Raw genomic sequence first — 20,077 nt, forward strand, 5'->3', positions numbered from 1 at the left:
AAATCATATTATAAAATAAACAAATAATTAGAAAATTTTTATCTATGCTGTTAATTAAATTAAATGTATTAAATAACCCTTCCCTAACTCCACTCTCTTGTGATACCAGCTCTATCATTTTGAACATAATGACCAAACTCTGCGCCAAAGGGCCCCTTAAGCATCTCTTGGACACCTTGGAAACTACTAGCTTAAGGTAGTTTAGGATTTCAACATTCGATTAGATAAGACTACATTCCTCTCGATAATGATGTATCTTTAGAGAACTGTTCTTTGATAGGTGCTGGTATCTCAGACAGTAAAGAATCTGCCTGCAATCCGGGAGACCTAAATCCACTCCCTGGGGTGGGAAGATGCCCTGGAGAAGGAAATGGCTTCCCACTCCAGTATTCTTGCCTGGAGAATCCCAGGACAGAGGAGCCTAGCAGGCTACAGTCCATGGGGTCACAAAGAGTCTGACACGACTGAGCGACCTTCACTCTACACTCTATGATAAAAAGCAACAATTGTATAAAAATTATTGTGAAACAGGAAATGATTACAGTGTTCAATCTGATTCCAGGGTTTGAAAAACTGAGCAGAGGTCAACAGGTATATATATCCCATTAGTAACTAACTGCAGCTATTTAAGAATGAAATGAAAATAGTTTTCTTTCAATTTATGACTGCTTTTCTCTTAAATGGCTAAGCGGTTAGGACATAAACTCTTAAGTTGTTTGGACCTGTGTAGAAAGAGTTAACACAGCAGAACTAAGGCTGCTATCCTGTGAAAGTCCTGCTTACAAGGTTGGCCCTTGGCTGATGACTAGGAACCCGGATTCTGTGAGGTTTCCACCATTCCCTAACCGATTAAGGGTGGCTCATGGTGCCTAAACTGTTTTACAAAGAAGGTGGTTTACACTGAAAACTTCTTTAGAGAGTCTAGAATTATTGATGCCAATGTGATCAGCTCCCAGTTAAAATCTCAGGCACCAAGTCTCTAATGAGCTTCCCTAGTAGACAACAATTTACATGTGTTGCTACAACTCTTCACTGGGAGAATTAAACATATCCTGTGTGACTCCACCGGGAGGGGATGTCTTGGAAGTTTGTTCCTGGTTTCCCCTGGACTTATCCCCATGAGCCTTTTCTCTGCTTATCTTGCTTAGTATCCTTTAAGTATGTAAATCCTAGGCATGAGTATGACCATCTGCAGAGTCCTCCTAGTGAATTATTAATATAAAACCTGGAGATCACCTTAGGAACCCCCTGGCCCAAGCCCTAACTATTTAATAAGTATAACTTTAGGTATTTCTTCTGGATTGAGATATCAAAGGTGCTGTGAACTTAGACAGTCTGGTTACTTATACCAGTATTCTGTCAATTGTAAAAATTTAATAATATACCTGAAGTATAGTAGTTATATTCCTTTGTTAGAACTTTTGTATATATTACTGTCTGCTTATTCTTTAAGGTTAACTTTAATTTGGATAAAAAGGCCAGGGCAAGGGAAAATGCTTCCTCCTTTTTAATGCTGATTAGAAATCCATTAATTATATAAATTAATTTTTATTTGGGAAAAATTGATATTTTAATATTGAATATTCTCATTCATGAACATGATGTATAATACTTCTCCATTTAGTCAATTCTCCCTCTACATGTCAATCACAGAACTTTTAAGCTAGTAGCAAAAAAAGACTATTTGGTCCAATCTCCTCATTTTAGTTTGAAGAAAACTAAAGATAAGTTTACAGTTATTCAGTGGCATAGTAAGTATTGATACTAAAATACTGATCTCTTAATTTCCAGTTCAAGTATTTTTGTACTATACAATATTAAACCTTTATATCTGTAGGAATTTATCTAAACTTATTAAGTATCATATAATAAGCTGTGTTGGGCACTGAAAAGTGAGTAAAATATGCTCCTAGATCTAAGTAGTTTATTTGTCTTACCTGATGAATGAATTCATCTCTTTGGTCCATTATTATTTTCTGAGGAGGCCCATATAAGAAAAATATGTTGATAATAGCTTTAGAAATTTCTGATGCTGAAACATCACAAAGAGGCAAAATCATAACCCATTTTGTGAACAAATCTGTCATGATTATAGCATATACATGACTTCTGTTGCTTGTATGAAATGGGCCCATCAGATCAACAGTAACTATACTCCATGGATTCTCCACTTTGAGAAGGTGCTGTTTAGGTGCTAGAATAACTGTATTTTTTGCCACTTGGCAATGCTGACAAGCATATACCTATAAAACGGGCATACAATAAAGAAAAGATACACAAGTGTTAATATATCCAATATAAAAAAAGCAATATTATAAATCTGAACTTTGTAACAGTTGATATAGGTACTTTATGTTTTGAGGGAGAAACTTTGGACTATACCCAGAATAAAATGAAACCTATTCAGAATAATCAAATATTACTTGCTACTACTATTCAATGACCACCTTAATGGGTCTTATTCACATGGAACATAATTCTGGTTTACAATCAATAAATATTTATTAAATGAATAGATCTCAAAACACATTTGCTATAATTTTACATCAGTATGTGAGTATATAATTTCTATAAGCAAAAAAGATTTTTCTTTTAAAGATACTACTCTAATAAGTTCATTCATTCATCTACTGCAATAATATTTATTAAAATATAACTTTATTCAAACAATATTTCTAGATGCCAGAAATTCCTCTAGGTCCTAGGAAAAGAGTATGAATGAAAATACAGCCCATGCTGTCATGGAGTTTTTATTTTAGTGAGATGAGAAGATATAAACTGACCAACTTATGGAAGGTGCCATTGTTCAACATATTTCTGGAATTCTATTTTGGAAACTACTTTCAAATCAAGGCCTGACCAAAACTTTTAAAATGATTTTACTGAAATATAGTTATTTTTGATTAAAATTTTTATTTTCTAACTTAAACTAGTTCTCATCACAAATAACTTTACATCCAAAAATCATTTCTCAATGATAAAGATTTGACAAAGATTTCACTGAATGTCGGAAAAGGAGTGTGTGGCAGGTTCTAAAGGTGAGTACAAACACTGAGGTCTTTGGCATACCTGCACAGACTCACAAATGATACTTGGTTAAATTAAACATGTTAATTTTTTATGCCTGAAATGACAGTCTTTTCATGCACTATAACAATTATTAAAGGCTCCTCACACATAAACCAAGGAATTTCTACCAGTTCCTACAGAGAGGACACTAGTAGGGATCAGCTGACCTAGCAGCAGGAATCCCTGAATTTTCTATCAGAAGCTGAAGGTCCTAATGGGTTATAAAGTTACAAAACTCCAAATAACTTCATTATCTTCACAACTTGATTTGTTGGTTGGGGGTTTCTGTCATACTTGACATTTTCTATGTCAAGACAGTAACAGGCACAAAAGATGAGAAACATACTATTCTCTTCTCAAGAAAAGACTATATGAATGTCATTAAAAATGTAGTGATTATTTTGAGTCCAAGAAACTTCAGCCCCATTTAAATTCTGCCACACAAAATAGTTTAACGATGAAAATCTGTGCCTAAGATAATCTAAATATAGTAAATTCAAATATTTAAATAATGCTTTGTTCTAGTTCAGATTATATTTCAGTGATTTTAAAGAAGGCTTTTGAAGGGAAATAAAACTCTCTTTAAATGTTCTGCACAAAAAACTACCCATACAAAAAGTACTTAATGAGAAGTGATATCTAGAGATAATCAGGAGCAATAATGAATTTTGAATGTATACTATAAAGACATTATTCAAAATATTCTCAAGACATAAGCCATACCCACTGTTTGACATCATTGGTCACAGAAGTCCAATAGTAACTGGATTCCACTAGAGTAAGGGTTCTGGATATGCCATGATGGGCTCCAGTGTCATTTTCATGGCATTCTCTTAGGACTTTCTTTTTTTCTTCTTCTGAAACAACTACCAAGCGATCCTGTTTTCTATCTTTTCCAACATAAAACAGCTTCTTTTCTGGAAGAAAAAATACCAAAATGATACCATTGCAATTTTTAAACATCTATATATTTTTAAGATAATCACAGCCTTATCTTCAAACCATGAGGGTTTTTGTTTTGGTTAAATCTTTCTCCCTCTAAGACAGTATATTTGTGATGATGCTACCATACAATCTGAAACATCAGCTATTATACTTACTGGCTATGTAGAACTAGCTGCTTATAGTTTTGTAGCTATCAAATCAAGTAGAGCTAGCTTGTTCACCAAAGCACATGGTAATATGGGAGTATAAAATTATCTTCCTATGGGAGTAATCAAACTAGAAAAATACTTGCAGCAGGCACCTGCTAAAAATGGCATGAATTAGCAAATAAATCATGTACAGATAAGCGACTTCTGGAATAGAGTTTTCCAAAAGAGCATTTCATCAGAGCTGTATTTTTGTAAGCCACCACCTCTTAAGTTTTTCTGGATTTGAGTACGAAATAGGGTTGGTAAAGCCAAGAAAGTAGCAGACCTTTAAATTCAGGACAGTTCTGCTTTCCTCTGGAGACACCTAAAAAGAGTCTATGACTGGGCAGTGTGACCAGGGCATGAAGGGAACTGCCACTTCTCCAGGGTGGGTGAATATTCAGGCCAAAAGACACCATTATTAGTGTGCTTGGCTAAGAGTATGCTGAGTGGAACAGTCCTTACTTGAATTAGAAGGTAAGCAACTTAAGGCCAGGAGGCTAATCTATTTCATTCATCAGTGTATTCCCAAGGCCTAAAATGTGATGGGCACACAGTAGGAACTCAGTGAACAATTGGTGCATAAATCACTAAATGAATGAATGAACGAACACTCTTCAGTGTAAGATGTAATAGGTATGTAAGAGACATAAGAGATGCAGGTTCAATCCCGGGATGGGAAGACTGCCTGCAGAAGGAAATGGCAACCCACTCCAGTATTCTTGCCTGGAGATCCCCATGGACACAGAAGCCTGACAGGCTACAATCTATGGGTCGCAAAGAGTGGGACATGACTAAAGCGACTTAGCGTTCTTAAATTTAAGGGAGTTACTGGAAGGGATGTACACAGGGAGAACTAAGCAGGTATTTATTTATAATCTTAGAATTTTCTTGACCTGCTTTGAGAAAAGCCTGATTCTGTACCTATAGGCAAAATTCCCACTAATAACACCAACATTCATTTAGCCATCTGGTGACTGTACTTTTTGCTTATCCATCTCAAACTTCTCTTCCCTTTTGGAGGAGGAGGACAAAGAGGGGAGAATCATCATAATCTTTCAAGATAAATATTCCACTGCCTTTCAAATATTAATTCACTCAGGGAAATTAGGAGTTCAAAAATAAATACGATCCTGAAACCATTTAACAGCAGTGAGAGGGAGGAACCATGGAAATAATAGCGTAAATAAGTTAACTTTGTCAACATTTTCATATTAGGCATCTTCATATTAGGCAGTTCTTCATTGAGAGTGACGTGAGTGCCTGCAACTGCACCACTAAAGTAGGACTCACCAAGGGACAAGAGAGGTGAGGATAATTTAGGCAAGTGTTCTGGTTTTTTTCATGGTATCATTTTCTGTCTATGATTTAAAATGCCCCTTTCATGCTTACTAGCCTTCAGTTAGCTTCAATGTGATTTTTATTTTGCTTTTGACTGAATGGCATTATCAATTTAAGCAACAATCAATTGCTACAGAAATTCTCAGGGCTCCACGAAGAACTCCACATGGAGAAGCACCTATAAAACTCTGTACTAAAAATTGGGGGTATGTTACCTTTGAAGACAAATTTTTTTGCGGCTCTTCTTATGCCACTTCTCTCACTAGGCAGTGTAGTTGGATGATATTCACCAGTTCGTTTATAATATGCAATCTGTTTAAGATGAAGGTCACCATTTTTTCCACTACGAACCATCATGGACCTAGGTAAAATGGATTTAAATATACAATTTAAGTGATAAGCTAATTCAGTTGCTATTTCAGTTTAGGCTTGGGTCATATTTCTGCTTATCCGTGAATTGAACTTTCCTGGAATATTATCAGTGACAAGAAATAATTGCAGTACAGAAAAGGAACAGTATGATGTATATGAACTAGAATACTCAAATGCTAAGATACAACATCACACATCATCTTATCTCTTTCCAAGTGAAAAGAAATACTGAAAAATTTCCACATACTAGGAAAAAAAGAAATGAACAAGTACACTTCAAAAAGTTTTGCTTAAAAGTCTCTTATTACACATCACTTGAAATGTTACTTATATAGGATGGTTCTGTTATGTGACATTTAAATAAAAGGTGATAAGAGGGAAAATGTAGTTTTATCTTACTTCTAAATATATTCATGGTCACAAAAAATCTAAATCATTTATGAAAAAGATCCATTTTTAAAATGTTCAAATGATAAATGACAAAGAAGATTTTAGCTATGCTAGATTTCACACACTATTCTGAACTACATGTAAGCTAATTTTTCTTGAACAGAAAAGATTTTTGTTCTGTGTGTACTTTCTCTGTGTTATAAAGAAAAGTCTGGCTGTACTGGCCAAAACAAAACTTCTCTATTTTAGACCCTAAGCATTATGAAAAACCATTACATTAAAAGAAAAACATCTTTTCTTTCATATTTTCAGTTGAAACAAACTATTCTGCGCTGGTTATTCTGTCTGTCACCACCCAACTGATCCAGATATATTTTTGACCTTACTCTCCCTGCTGCTGTATCCTAATAGACTGACCCTTACAGACTGCATTTATAGTTTTTTGGTTGGCCTTGTCCAGCAGGAGGTATGAGCAGTCAAATCAGACAGCAGAAGACATAAGGATATTTATTTCCCGGGTCCTTCCTTGGTTTAAGCTGCAACCCTCTACAACCATAGCCCCTTACCAGGAAGCCCATCTTGTGTGTCTCTAGCTCTCACCGGAAGTCTGTAACATTTCCTCTTCTTGACACTTCAGCCCTAGAGGTGGTGGCTATTTTCTGCTGTCACTAGTCTCCAGGAGCCACGTTGCTTTCTTTGACCCTTCCCATCATGTGTGTAAATAGGAGCTTTATTAAATTTTCTTTAAAATCCCACCAGAGCATATCTTCTGTTTCCCACTAGAAATGTTAACTGTTGCAAAGACTTAACATTTTGAATTTTTGAAATCAATATGGACGTTTACTGACCACTAGAAGATCTAAGGATAAGGCTAAAAGAAAATATTACTGCAGAGAGAAGGTCAGAACAAGCAGAACAGACCAGGCCTATAAACTAGGTCTTAAATAGCCTATTAAGTCTCTTCACCAATGAAACAGCACTTTGCACATTTAATAGCCATCTTTCTGATCTTTTCACAACTCTGGAATATCAGTATATTTCTAACATCCCTTAACCTTAGATTAGCATAAAGTGTAGGCCATTTTAAAAGCAAAGGTTCTGCAATGCTAATTCTCTCCTATCATACATAACTAAAAGACAGGTTAATTATCTCTATAAAACAGTTTATTCTAAATTAAATTCTTAACTAAATATATAATTTTTTCATTTTGTAATAAATGGTTGCAAATGAAAATCAAACAAATGTACCTTATTACAATTTCTAAAACATCTCAAAAATAAATGGATCAGACTTTAAAACCATCTATAAAACTACAGTAAATACAACAGTGAAGTCTTGGCATAAGATTAGACAAACAGGCCATGGAAATAGAATATGGAGTCCACAATTAAATCCACATGTATACAGTCAATTACTTTACACCAAGGGCATTAATACAATGGGAGAAGAGATGGTCTTTTCAATAAATGATGCTGAAGCAATTGGATATCTGTATCAGAAAAAAATTAATATCAACCATTTACCAACATCTATAAAATTCCAGATAAATCATAAACCTAAATATGAAAAGTAAACTATAAAGCTTCTGGACGAAAACATAGAAAAAGATCTTCAAAACCTTGGGAAAAAACAAAGATTTCTGAAACAGGAACAAAAAGTCCTATTCATAAAAGAAAAAATTACAACAAGTTAGATTTTATTAAAATCAAAATCTGTTCATCAAAAGACTATTAAGAGAGGGAAAAGATAATCCACTGTCTGGGAGAAGATATCTAACAAAGGACTCATACCCAGCAAATACGATGAATTATGACAAAATCAAAAAGAAAAGGATAAAAATACTTTAAAAAGGGGAAATGCCTTCATGAGATTTCTAAAAAAGTGAATGCCCAAAGGGATAATAAGCAAGTGAAAATGTCCTCAAACATCATTACTCCCAGGGCAATGCAAACTAAAGCCAAAATGATTTACAACTATACATTACCAAAAAGGCTAAATTTAAAAACACAGACACCAGGTGTTGTGAGGACACTCTCACGCATTGTTTGTGTAAGTGTAAAATGCTACCGTCACTTTGGAAAACTGACAGCTTCTTCTAAAGCTAAACATATGTCTACCCTAAGGACTTGGCAATTCTATTTTTAAGTTTATATCCTAGTGAAATGAGTGTATGACAAGCAAAAGATGTGTATAAGTTTTCATAGGTGAAACTGGAAACAGTAAACGCATCAAGAGGGTTTACCCTGTGTACACGCAGTCCCTGCCCTGTAGACATTTCTGACATTTTCCAGTTCCATGTTGCTCTAAATCTCAGTGCTTCTGAAACTGACTGTGGTGAAGCACTACTTCTCCGCAACCTCAGTCTGTGACAGTAGACCCCTTGATGCCTTTACTTTCATGTCATCATCCTGTCTACAGCCTTTCCTCTGCCAGAGGATTCTGTAGCAAACTTCCATCCTTCATCAGCTTTCAATTTAGGAAGCCGTGTGTGGTTTCAAGTAGGGAGTATAGACTGTCAGTCTGCCTATCTATTTGCCTGTCATTCCAGTTTTGTATTAATTCTCCTTCACTCTTAAAAAAACAACAAACAAGGAAAAATCATTTTCCTGTCTTACTTTTCTCTCTAAGATACACTGACACAAGCTCTTCCAAGTCTAAGAGACAGACGGACCTACTTTTTCTTAGTTGAAATCATTATGGTCTATATTCTGTAAAATTTATAATATACTACAAATGACCCCACATTCTTGCTTTCCCTTATTGGCTTTTGGGACCACCAATATTCTAAATCATCTAAAAGAAAACTTTAATAAAACATAACAGTCTAGCCACTGGGAGCACGGTACCTGCAGAAAGATGTTTATTTTTTAAAAAATGTAAAATTCTCTGTTGCTTCCATTTCAGAGACCAGTAAAGGTTGCAAAATTTCCTGAAGGACATTAAAGGAAAGGGGAAGAAGTCTCATCAGGCCTCTAAAAAGCCTGCAGGAGCAAAAGACCAAACTCTCACACCTCAAAGGAAGTATAGGTCCTAAAACACAGAGGTTTATACTAGGGAAGCAAGGATTCTTCAACATAAGCAAATCAATCCATTTGATTCACCAAACTAAATAGGAAGATGTGAGTAATTGTAACTGGTAGGAAAAAACTGGCCATGAGGAAACATGAATCTGCAAAAAGCACAGTGATGTCTCTATTTTGCCCTTATAGTTAAAAACTTCTCTGAGGTCCCACAATACCCCTTCCCCTTTTCCCTTCTCCAGGTTGTCTCAGTCCATTTGGGTTGCTGTAACAATGTATCATAGACTAGATGACTTAATAGTAACAAATATTTGTTTCTCCTAGTTTTAGAGGCTGGGAACTTCAGGAACAAGTGGTAGATTCCCTGTCTGGTGAGAGCTTGCTTTCTGCTTCATAAGTGGCATCTCTACTGCATCCTCACGTGGTAGAAGGGGTTCAGGAGCTCCCTGAGTTCTCTTCTATAGAGACACTTATCCCACTGACACTTATTCATCTTGAGAGCTCTACCCTTCAGATCTAATCACCTACCAAAGGTACCACCTACTAATACCATCTCATTAGGGCTTAGAATCTTCTGGAGGGACACAGATAGTATATAGCGTTGAGGTAACTCTAGTTTCTTACTAATGCTATATGCATGCACCTCTGGTCAGTGTTCCACGTCTCAAACCTGGGAATCAGATTCAACACTGCCACCCTCTTTTCTTCCTTCATACTGGTTTTCATGCAGTATTGGCATTATTACCACAGCCAACCTCCAAAACCCAGTTTTGCAAAGATGTAAAAGAAAGTAGTGTGACCTGATGTTGAAACTGTGAACTAGTAGTCCATAAGGCATCTGATAGATGTTGAATATAGCTGTGTTTCCTTTGAAGATTTAAAACATTTCATGGTACCCTGTGAATTCACTATGATGTCCTGGAAAGCTTTGCCACAGAGTTTGACAACTGTGAGTTAGGCATTTAATAAGTAAACACAAATTAGATTTATTAAATTTTCAGAGATTAAGAAAAGGTTGTAGACTGATAACACTGATATTATAAGTCGCTTAGAGGTACAGACTAAAAGTTTTCAGCATTTCTTTAACTGGAATTAAAGAAACCTGGCAGAAAACAAGTTAATACTAAGTTCTCTAAGTGTATAACAAAAAGCACCTATCAGGTCATTCCCTTGTATCTCTTTCCTAAGCACTTCCTAAATAAAGAAAATAAGGCAGGAGGTAATTTCACAGAAGAAAAAGGCTTTCCATTTCATTTTCTCTTTGTAAAATTAATTTTTACACTTCTTTAACACATCATTCTTGATGACATGTATTTCTAATTTCCAAAAAGTTCAGGAAATAATACTCTCTAATTTGAAAGACCAATTAACAGCAGACTTAGTTTATTTCATTATTTCTATTCTGTTTCATTAGTCTATTCATTATTTCTATTCTTTCACACAATTATAATACAGCAAAGGATAGTAAAATATATTTAATCTTCAAGTAGGGAAAGATGAAAAGATTTTTGAAAAATTAAATATACCACATCACACAATGAAAAATTAATCTCAACTAAAACCACTATAATACAGCACTGAAAGGAAGCCCATACAATATCCCATTTTCCAGATAAGAAAGAAAGACCTCAACGGATTAATTTAGATTGAAATTGACTGGTAAATTATAATAACAATGGAAGTAAATTATTCCTTTCTGAAATAGCATTAAAAAATTCCTCTACAGGCAGCTTCTGCCTGGTGGAAAAAAAAAATCACTCCCCACCCTAACAATGAAAAAAAGCTGTATAAACTCACTTAAATGTCAGTTCTCCCCAAATTGATTTACAGAATCAATGCAATGCAAACAGAAACCCAACAAGCTCTTTAGTAGAAACTGACAAGCTGATTCTAAAATTGATGTGGTAGTCCAGTGGTGCTGGGGGTATGTTAAATTCCTGGTCAGGGAACTAAGATCCTGCATGCCTTGTGGCATGGAGAAAACTAATAATAAAAAAATCAATATGGAAAACCAGATGACTCACAATAGCTAAAACAAGTTTAGAAAACAAAAATATAGTTGAAAATTTGTATATTACCTTGTTTTAAGACTTACTTTAATGCTATTGTAATCAAGACCATGTGGTACTGGCAAAATGATAGCCATCAATCTATGAAACAGAATAGTATCCAGAAATAGAGCTACACAGAAATGGTATTTATTGATTTTTTTTACATAAGTGCCAAGGTAATTCAACAGAGAAAGAGTAGTGTTTACAACAAACGATGCTGAAGCAACTAAACATCCACATTCAAAAAGATGAATCTCAACAAACACCTTGCACCATACAAAGAAATTAAAATTATTCACAATGGTTTACAGATCTAAATGTAAAACCTAAAATTAGAGAATTTCTAGAAAACAGTAAAAAAGAAAATTTTTGTAAGCTTAAGTTAGACAATGACTTTCCAGATAGCAAACATAAAGAACCATCTGTAAAAGAAAAAATTAAACTTACGTTCTTTTTAAAATACTGTTAAGGAAACAGAGTAATCACAGCTGGGAGAAAATATTTGCAGTACACATATATAATAAAAAACTTGGGTCCAGAACCTATAAAGAACTCTCAAAGCCCAATAATAAGAAAGCAAACAATCTGATTTTTAAACTGAGCAAAAGATGCGAACAGACACTTCGTCAAAGAAGATATGGTTAGCAAATAACATGTAAAGACGTTCAACACCATTCTGCAATGAAAAATGCAAATTAAAACCAAAAGTTTTTGCTGCTGTTCAGGTGTTAAGTCGTGTCTGACTCTTTGTGACCCCATGGACTGCAGTCTGCCAGGTGCCTCAGTCCGTGGGGTTTTTCCAGGCAAGAATACTGGAGTGGGTTGCCATTTCCTTCTACAGGGGGTCTTCCCAGACCAGAGATCGAACCTGCATCTCCTGCACTGGCAGATGTATTCTTTACCACTGAGCCACCTGGGAAGCTCCCAACCGCAATAAGATAACACTACAAATCCATCAAAATGGCAAAAAAAAAAAAAAAAACCCTGCCAATACTAAGTACTACCAAGCATGCAAAGCACTGCTGGTAAGAATAAAAAAATGGTGTAAACATGTTGGAAAACAGCTTTAACTTAAGAGAAATGAAAGTACATGTCCACACAAAAATCTGTATGTGAATGTTTCTAGAATTTTTATTCATAACAGCCAAAACCTAAAAACAATCTAAATGTTCATCAACAAGTGAATGGATAAACAAACTGGTAGATCCACATAGTGGAATACCCCTCAGCAAAAAGGAACTACAAATATATTTAATAGGGACGAATCTCAAAATTATTGTACTAAGCGAAAGCCACAAAAGGCTACAAACATACTACATGCTACTCTTTTTATGACATCTAGAAAAGCCAAAACTATAGATGGGAAACAATTTTTTTAAATTAATTTTTAAAAATAACTACAAAAGCAAACTTTAAAAATAGCTGCAAACATTTATAAGGTAGTATACTGTCCAGATGTTCAAGCTGGTTTTAGAAAAGGCAGAGGAACCAGAGATCAAATTGCCAATATCCGCTGGATCATCGAAAAAGCAAGAGAGTTCCAGAAAAACATCTATTTCTGCTTTATTGGCTATGCCAAAGCCTTTGACTGTGTGGATCACAATAAACTGTGGAAAATTCTGAAAGAGATGGGAATACCAGACCATCTGACCTGTCTCTTGAGAAACCTGTATGCAGGTCAGGAAGCAACAGTTCGAACTGGACATGGAACAACAGACTGGTTCCAAATAGGAAAAGGAGTCCGTCAAGGCTGTGTATTGTCACCTGCTTATTTAACTTCTATGCAGAGTACATCATGAGAAACGCTGGGCTGGAAGAAACACAAGCTGGAATCAAGATTGCCGGGAGAAATATCAATAACCTCAGATATGCCGATGACACCACCCTTATGGCAGAAAGTGAAGAAGAACTAAAGAGCCTCTTGATGAAAGTGAAAGAGGAGAGTGAAAAAGTTGGCTTAAAGCTCAACGTTCAGAAAACTAAGATCATGGCATCTGGTCCCATCACTTCATGGGAAATAGATGGGGAAACAGTGGAAACAGTGTCAGACTTTATTTTTTTGGGCTCCATAATCACTGCTGATGGTGATTGCAGCCATTAAGTTAAAAGACGCTTACTCCTTGGAAGGAAGGTTATGGCCAACCTAGATAGCATATTTAAAAGCAGAGACATTACTTTGCCAACAAAAGTCCGCCTAGTCTAGGCTATGATTTTTCCAGTGGTCATGTATGGATGTGAGAGTTGGACGGTGAAGAAAGCTGAGGGCCGAAGAATTGATGCTTTTGAACTGTGGTGTTGGAGAAGACTCTTGAGAGTCCCTTGGACTGCAAGGAGATCCAATCAATCCATCCTAAAGGAGATCAATCCTGGGTGTTCATTGGAAGGTCTGATGTTGAAGCTGAAACTCCAATACTTTGGCCACCTCATGGGAAGAGTTGACTCATTGGAAAAGACCCTAATGCTGGGTAGGATTGGGGGCAGGAGGAGAAGGGGACGACAGAGGATGAGATGGTTGGATGGCATCACCGACTCGATGGACATGGGTTTGGGTAGACTCCGGGAGTTGGTGATGGACAGAGAGGCCTGGTGTGCTGCAATTCATGGGGTCGCAAAGAGTCAGACATGACTGAGCGACTGAACTGAACTGATACTGTCCCTGGTGGCTCAGATGGTAAAGCATCTGCCTACAATGCGGGAGACCCAGGTTCGATCCCTGGGTCGGGAAGATCCCCTAGAGAAGGAAATGGCAACCCACTCCAGTACTCTTGCCTGGAAAATCCCATGGACGGCGGAGCCTGGTAGGCTACAGTGGGGTTGCAAAGAGTCAGACACGACTGAGCGACTTCACTTTCATTTTCATACTGTGATGATCCTCACAACATCCTAAGGGACAGGTACTAGTTTTGTGAACATTTTAGAGATAAAAAAAAATTAAGAGAGCTTCAGAGAGATTATCTGCTTTCCTCAAGGCAACAAAGTGAGCCCATCTGTTGACATTTAAACCTTGGTCTCTGTTGTTTCAAATTTCATGTTTTTCCAACCCCAACCCTTCTCCCCCACTAATTATTTCTCATCCTCAGCTTTCTAACATTGATACTTGGTTCAGTCTTCTGTTTGAAAAGTTACAAAGTGACTTTTATAGGGACACAGTGGCTGTTCAACTATTTGTAAATGAACAAGAATTACTTGTATTTCCTGACAGGAGAGGTAGCATTGAATTTAAAAAGAGCACAGGTTTCAAAGGTGACAGTTACTTCACTTCAGAAAGGGCTTATCTAAGAAGGTAAGGCTTTTAGGAGTCAAAATTTCTAGCATGCAACAGTTACCTAAGTCTCAGTATGCATGTTTGACAAAACGGAAATATTACTTATACTTTCTTTTTCACAATTATAAAGACCAATGAGATAATGGATTTGAGATGCTCTTTGCACATGGCAAAGCAATATATAATTATTGTTAAAATGTTTAAGTATTATCATCCATAATAATTAATACTGTTCTGTCAGTAAAGACAGATGACAAGAAGAAACAAATGCATAAGAAAAATCAGTTCACAAAAAGTACAGCCTTCTAAGTGAAAGTGTTAGTCCCTCAGTCCTGTCTGATTCTTTGCAACGCCATGGGCTGTAGCCCACCCGTCTCCTCTGTCCAAGGGATTCTCCAGGCAAAATACTGGAGTGGGTAGCTATTCCCTTCTCCAGTTCTTCCCAAGCCAGGGATGGAACCCGGGTCTCCTGCATTGCAGGTAGATTCTTTACCGTCTTAGTCACCAGGGAAGCCCAAGTGGAAGGTTAAAAGTTTCCTGTGAATGTTTGCTATTTACTTATTGGTGAAACTTAAAAGAACTAGTAATTTTTCCCTTCTCGAAAGTACATTCACTACTTGGTCCCTAGAAACCATCTCAGCAGTTAATTTGAGAAAATGGCTTTAAGCTGTAATACTCAGAACAAACATAAATAAAATGTCTGTTTGCAAATATTATTAAGGAAAGACATCGTTTACAAGGGAGAATTAAGTGACTTGAGTTATAAAGATGAAGATTACATTACACCTTTTTTTTGGATATGCTCATATTTTCAAGAATTCTTTGACAAATAATTGCTTGTGTGTTGAAATACCTAGGAGTAAGAAAAGGCAATAAAGCTGTCTGATTACAACTCCTAATTGATGAACTGTCAGGGTCAAATCTGATTATTTTTACACTTTGTCCCGGGTAAAACATTAAATGAAACCAGTGAATACTTCTTTTAAGTGTAAATACTTACTACTTAATTCTTTTAATAATTTTATCTTGTGTTCAACAAAGGCAGTTAAGTTCCACTTTAAATAAAATTAGGATTTAACTGTGTTTCACCTAGGGCAAAACCTAATCAGGACCACCTAATTTAAGCCTCTAAAAGGTTATAATATGCACGAGTTTCAAGTTTAAAACTTAAAATCTGTAATATTTCAATCAGCATTTTACTTGGGATCATTAATTTTACTCCTGCATTACTCTATTTTAATCTCTGAAAAATTGGAAGAGCACAATTTTATGTAAGGAAACCGACTGGGAAATCCAATTACACAAGACACTTCCCTATAATCTGCTTCGCTTCAACGTGCAAATTTCACTTAAAAACGCCTTTATCTCCATATGCAAATGAAGCCACGTGTGAGAAATGAATTTTTTAAAAAACTTTTTCCATTTTGTTTCAGACATACTAATTTAAAAGAAAACCCACAGAGGTGTAATTTTCTTTTAAAACAGAAGGACAAGATTCTCCCGTAAGCTCGCATTGCTCTCCCTGCACAGACCTTAAATCTGGGGGAAAAATGGGAAATATCTGATAAAACGACAACTAGGATAAAGTAAGGGGTGGCGAGGGGGGAAGAGAATCCTTTCCTGTCAGCCAAATGCCACACTCAACTTCCGAGTTTGCTCCCAGTTTCAGATGCCACTTAGCATTTCCAGAGCGTTCTGGTTACTTGTTAACTAATTCTAGGGGCAAAGTCCAGCTCAATTTAGCGTAAGCAAGAAAATGACCCGTTAAGTAAAACTCAGGGTCCAATCTGGTTATTTTTTTACACTTTGTCCCTGGTAAAACATTAAATGAAACCAGTGAATACTTCTTTTAAGCGTAAATACTTATTACTTAATTCCTTCAATAATTTTATCTTGTGTAGGCGCCTCCGTCAGCCCGACAACGGAACTCGTCCCTTGGCCGCTCAGCGGGCGCCGGCAGCGTAACGCCCCAAACAGGGCCCTCCCGCCCCAAGGGCGCCTGCGCAATCTCCATAAAGCCAATTAAACCCTTCTTTAAACTGGTCGCCTCTCCCGGCTTTGAAATTAGTCGGGTCACGCCTCATTTTAAAAGAATCAGCAGCTGTGAGAGCACACTAAGACGACCACTCACCGAAGTGGTCCAAAAGGCAACCGTCAAGATTTAAGCTTCCTCTCGCGACTTATGTGGTGCTGCCGGAAGCGGAACTATCCGCGTGGTGGTTTACAGGGGGCGTGTTTCTGCCGGGGGGCGGCGTGGGGAAGGTGTCTCGGAGCCGCGGTCAGAAAAGGTTAGGCGCGGATCGTTCGGCTCTTGCCGGAAATCGTTCCGCCCGGGGAGGTTTCTGTGTGAGACCCGGAGCGGGAGGGGAAGAGGCGTGACCGGGCTTCGCGAGGTGCGGTAGTACCTTCGGGACCTCTTTGTGGGCCCTACAGCTGCTGCTGAGGAGAGAGGACCCACGTTCCCGCGAGCAGCTGGAGTCTTCTTTGACGGGCGCCTCACTCCTGCCCGCCCCCCACCCTCCGTCCCCCCGGGATTAAAAGGGGGTTAATGGAGTCCCTGAATGGACTCGGACATCTCCTGCAGTTCGCGTGACGACCGCAGCCGTGGCAGGTGCGGGGGCCTGGGGGGGCCCCCGAGAACTGAGGGGAAAGGAGACGGGGGGCCCGAGAACTGAGGAGACTCGAGATGCGGAGCCTAGTCCCCAGGGGTTTGCGGCCGCCGCAGGGCAGCTGGTTCAAGCTCTGGCTGCGCTCCTCCGCGGGGCGTGTGGCCAGAGAGAAAGGGGGCCGGGTGTGGAGGAGTGGCCGTCACAGCCTGGAAGGGATCCGTCGGCGCGTTCCTTTTTCCTCCGCGACTTCCTCCTCCTCCATCCCTTCCCTCTTCTGGGCTTTTGAGATAACGGAGGTCTCACCGTGGCTCGAAAGGCGCTAGCGAGGCTCTGGCGGTTTCGTTCCACCAGAGTAGGCAGTCTCGAGTTTGTGCAGGGGAGGCAGAGAACGGCTGTTTGCCTTTTCCCTTCGCCGTCTGCCCCTCGCCTCCTCCCTCCACCCCGCTTGAGGGGACCCACAGCCCCGTCCGTTGCAGCTCTCCAGAGGGAGGGAGGAGGCTGCGGGTCCCTGTCGCGCCGAACCGGTTGGGAGAGGGTGGCGTCCCCGCGCGCTTCCAAGGGAGAAGGCGTGAGGCTGGGGATCGCTGGGGACCCCGGACCAGGTTCTGCGCGGCTGCCTGGCGCGTGAGACCTTTGGAGTCCTGGGGAGAAGGCTAACCTCGGCGTCCGCGTGCTGGGACGCTGAGCTGTGGAAATAGGGAGCCTCCTTGCTGACCTTAGCTCTGCAGTGGGACAGGGTTTTGCTTCGCTGCTGAAAATTCCGCGTGAAAAGTAAAGGTTTGGTTTCAAGCAAATTAAAAAAAGATAGCTGCAATTCATTGAGTTCTTGTGTGTCGCAAGTGCTTTACGTCTTTTCTTCTGTACTTCTCTGAACGATTCCATGAGGTGAATTAGACTTATTCTCATTTGACAGAGGTAGGAACTGAGGCTCATCTCTAAGCCCTAGTAAATTTTTGCTGCTAGGAAACGTTCGAAGCTGTACTGAAAAGCTGGCTTTTCAGACTTTAACAATCTGAATTTTTTAAACTATTACATTACCTTTGTCCTACCAGTATGCGTCATGGCTTCCAGTTTCGTCACTGACGTTTTCAGTAGCTGAAAGTATTGCTAAGAAAAATATTTGAGATCTCTACTTGTGTCTGACGACCGACTCAAGCTGTTTTCATGGAGCTTTACTGTTCTGAGGCAGAATTAAATGATTCAGAAGCCAAAATAATTTACATGGCCTTGTTTAAAGCAAGCGATTAGATGGTTGAGCAGAAGGTGCAGGTTGTATAATCAAAGCTTGCTGTTTAAGTTTTAAACTCCTGACTTGCAGGGTGGTTGTGAGGGTATTAAATTTAGCAATTGGTGGAACACTTACTCCTCACCCAAATAAACGCTATGTAAAAGTACTGGGAATATATAGATGACATCTTTGTTCTCTAAAAGCATCCATTCAGCTACATTTGAATAGTATTGTAGAACCATTAATTTTCTTATGTGGAAGTGATATTGTGGTTATGTAAGAGCGTGCCCTTGTTTTTAGGAGATGCATACTAAAGTATTTAGAGATGGCATGTACTGATTGTCTACAGCTTATATGGTAGAGCCGTTGTTGAGTCCAGTGGTGGGTATATAGGAGTTTATAGTAAGCTGTTCTTTCAATTTCTCTGAATATTTGAAAATTTTCACAATAAAAAGTTGGGGAGGAAAACCATAACTCTAGTGGAAACATTAAGATAGATCTCTGAATATTTGAAAGTTTTCACAATAAAAAGTTGGGGAGGAAAACCATAACTCTAGTGGAAACATTAAGATAGATCCAGAATGCTGTGGAGCATCAAGGATGGGAGAGGGTACTGATGTGTATTTGAGGGTTGGCAGAGGTGTGACTTCCAGGCTTCTTAGTTTAGCGGTTTAACAAGCCCTCCAAGCGATTGCAACGCATCTTAGAGTTTGAGAAACAACGCTTTGAGTGTGGATACTTCAGTAGCACGTACTAATTTCAAATTTAGAAATCAGCCTTAAGAGGTGTTTGTCTTTTGCACAAATAAACAGATTACCAAATCTGGCTGTACATTGATTTGCTAGAATATAGCTTATCTGGCTAAGAAATGCTGCTGCAGAAGATTTGTGGTAGGTCTAGCAACTTTGGTTTTTAGAGATAGTCCCAGATAATTTTGATGTATCCAGTCCTTTATGGGACTATTGCTATAGAAAGAATCTTAAAAATGGGAAAGGCTCAACTCTGATATTTGTATAATAGAATGTCTTTAAAGTCAAACAGTTACATGTTTTGAAATTTATGACAGAATGTAGGTTGATTGAAATGCTAAATAATGTGGAAATGCATATGCTATATTTGGTTTATCAGGGATTCAGGTGAAATAGCAATTCATTTAGAATGTCTTGGATCTCCTGTCATGCCCATGAGATTCTGTCTTGTGCTTCATTGTACATTCCACTTGGGTAGGGGAACAAAAAATAGATTTATTTCATACTTTTAGTTTTATAAGTATTTATTAAATATGTGTAATGCTGTGATAAGGACTGTGGAGTCCTGATTTTGATTTTGCCCTTAAGTGTTTATGATGGTCTTTGGACCTGGATTTGATTTGTTTTTACAACTCTTATTGATTGTGTGATTACAGTTGAATTTCTTGAACTTTCTGTGCTTCATGTCCTCATTTATAATGATGGACATTTATGTACTGCAAGCATTTATAAAATGAGGGAAATATCTCTAATCCTAGGATTGCTGAGAATAATTGGTAAGTCACAAAGTCATGACTGCTTCCAAACTTCCTTTCATGTTAGAGCGTGCGTAGAAAATGATCGTGTTTC

General features: G+C 38.1%; 2 protein-coding genes across 37 annotated transcripts in view; one reads left to right on the forward strand and one right to left on the reverse strand.

Annotated features, from left to right (window-relative positions):
- The window catches only part of GIN1 (gypsy retrotransposon integrase 1), a 33,587-nt gene extending 15,780 nt beyond the window's left edge, over positions 1 to 17,807 (reverse strand). For 3 of the 7 annotated variants that reach the window (XM_081503703.1, XM_081503701.1, XM_081503699.1), the window contains exons 1-4: positions 16,774 to 16,824; positions 5,759 to 5,904; positions 3,793 to 3,986; positions 1,938 to 2,243 (exon numbers count right to left, since the gene is read on the reverse strand). In XM_081503703.1, the coding sequence (XP_081359829.1) occupies positions 1,938 to 2,243; positions 3,793 to 3,986; positions 5,759 to 5,900 (642 nt within the window). In that variant the 5' untranslated portion in view covers positions 5,901 to 5,904; positions 16,774 to 16,824. Of the gene's footprint in view, positions 1 to 1,937; positions 2,244 to 3,792; positions 3,987 to 5,758; positions 5,905 to 16,773; positions 16,825 to 17,554 lie in introns of those variants that run through there. The other 4 variants (XM_081503702.1, XM_081503700.1, XM_081503705.1 and 1 more) reach the window with 3 other exon arrangements.
- PPIP5K2 (diphosphoinositol pentakisphosphate kinase 2) overlaps positions 17,013 to 20,077 on the forward strand; it is a 78,190-nt gene continuing 75,125 nt past the window's right edge. For all 30 annotated transcript variants that reach the window (XR_014057482.1, XR_014057483.1, XR_014057484.1 and 27 more), the window contains exon 1: positions 17,013 to 17,253. The gene's annotated coding sequence lies outside the window, so the exon portion shown is untranslated. The remainder of the gene's footprint in view (positions 17,254 to 20,077) is intronic.

The sequence above is a fragment of the Giraffa tippelskirchi genome, chromosome 6 (genome assembly GCF_054371585.1).
Source record: "Giraffa tippelskirchi isolate mGirTip1 chromosome 6, T2T-mGirTip1v1.2.pri, whole genome shotgun sequence".
Lineage (NCBI taxonomy): Eukaryota > Metazoa > Chordata > Mammalia > Artiodactyla > Giraffidae > Giraffa > Giraffa tippelskirchi.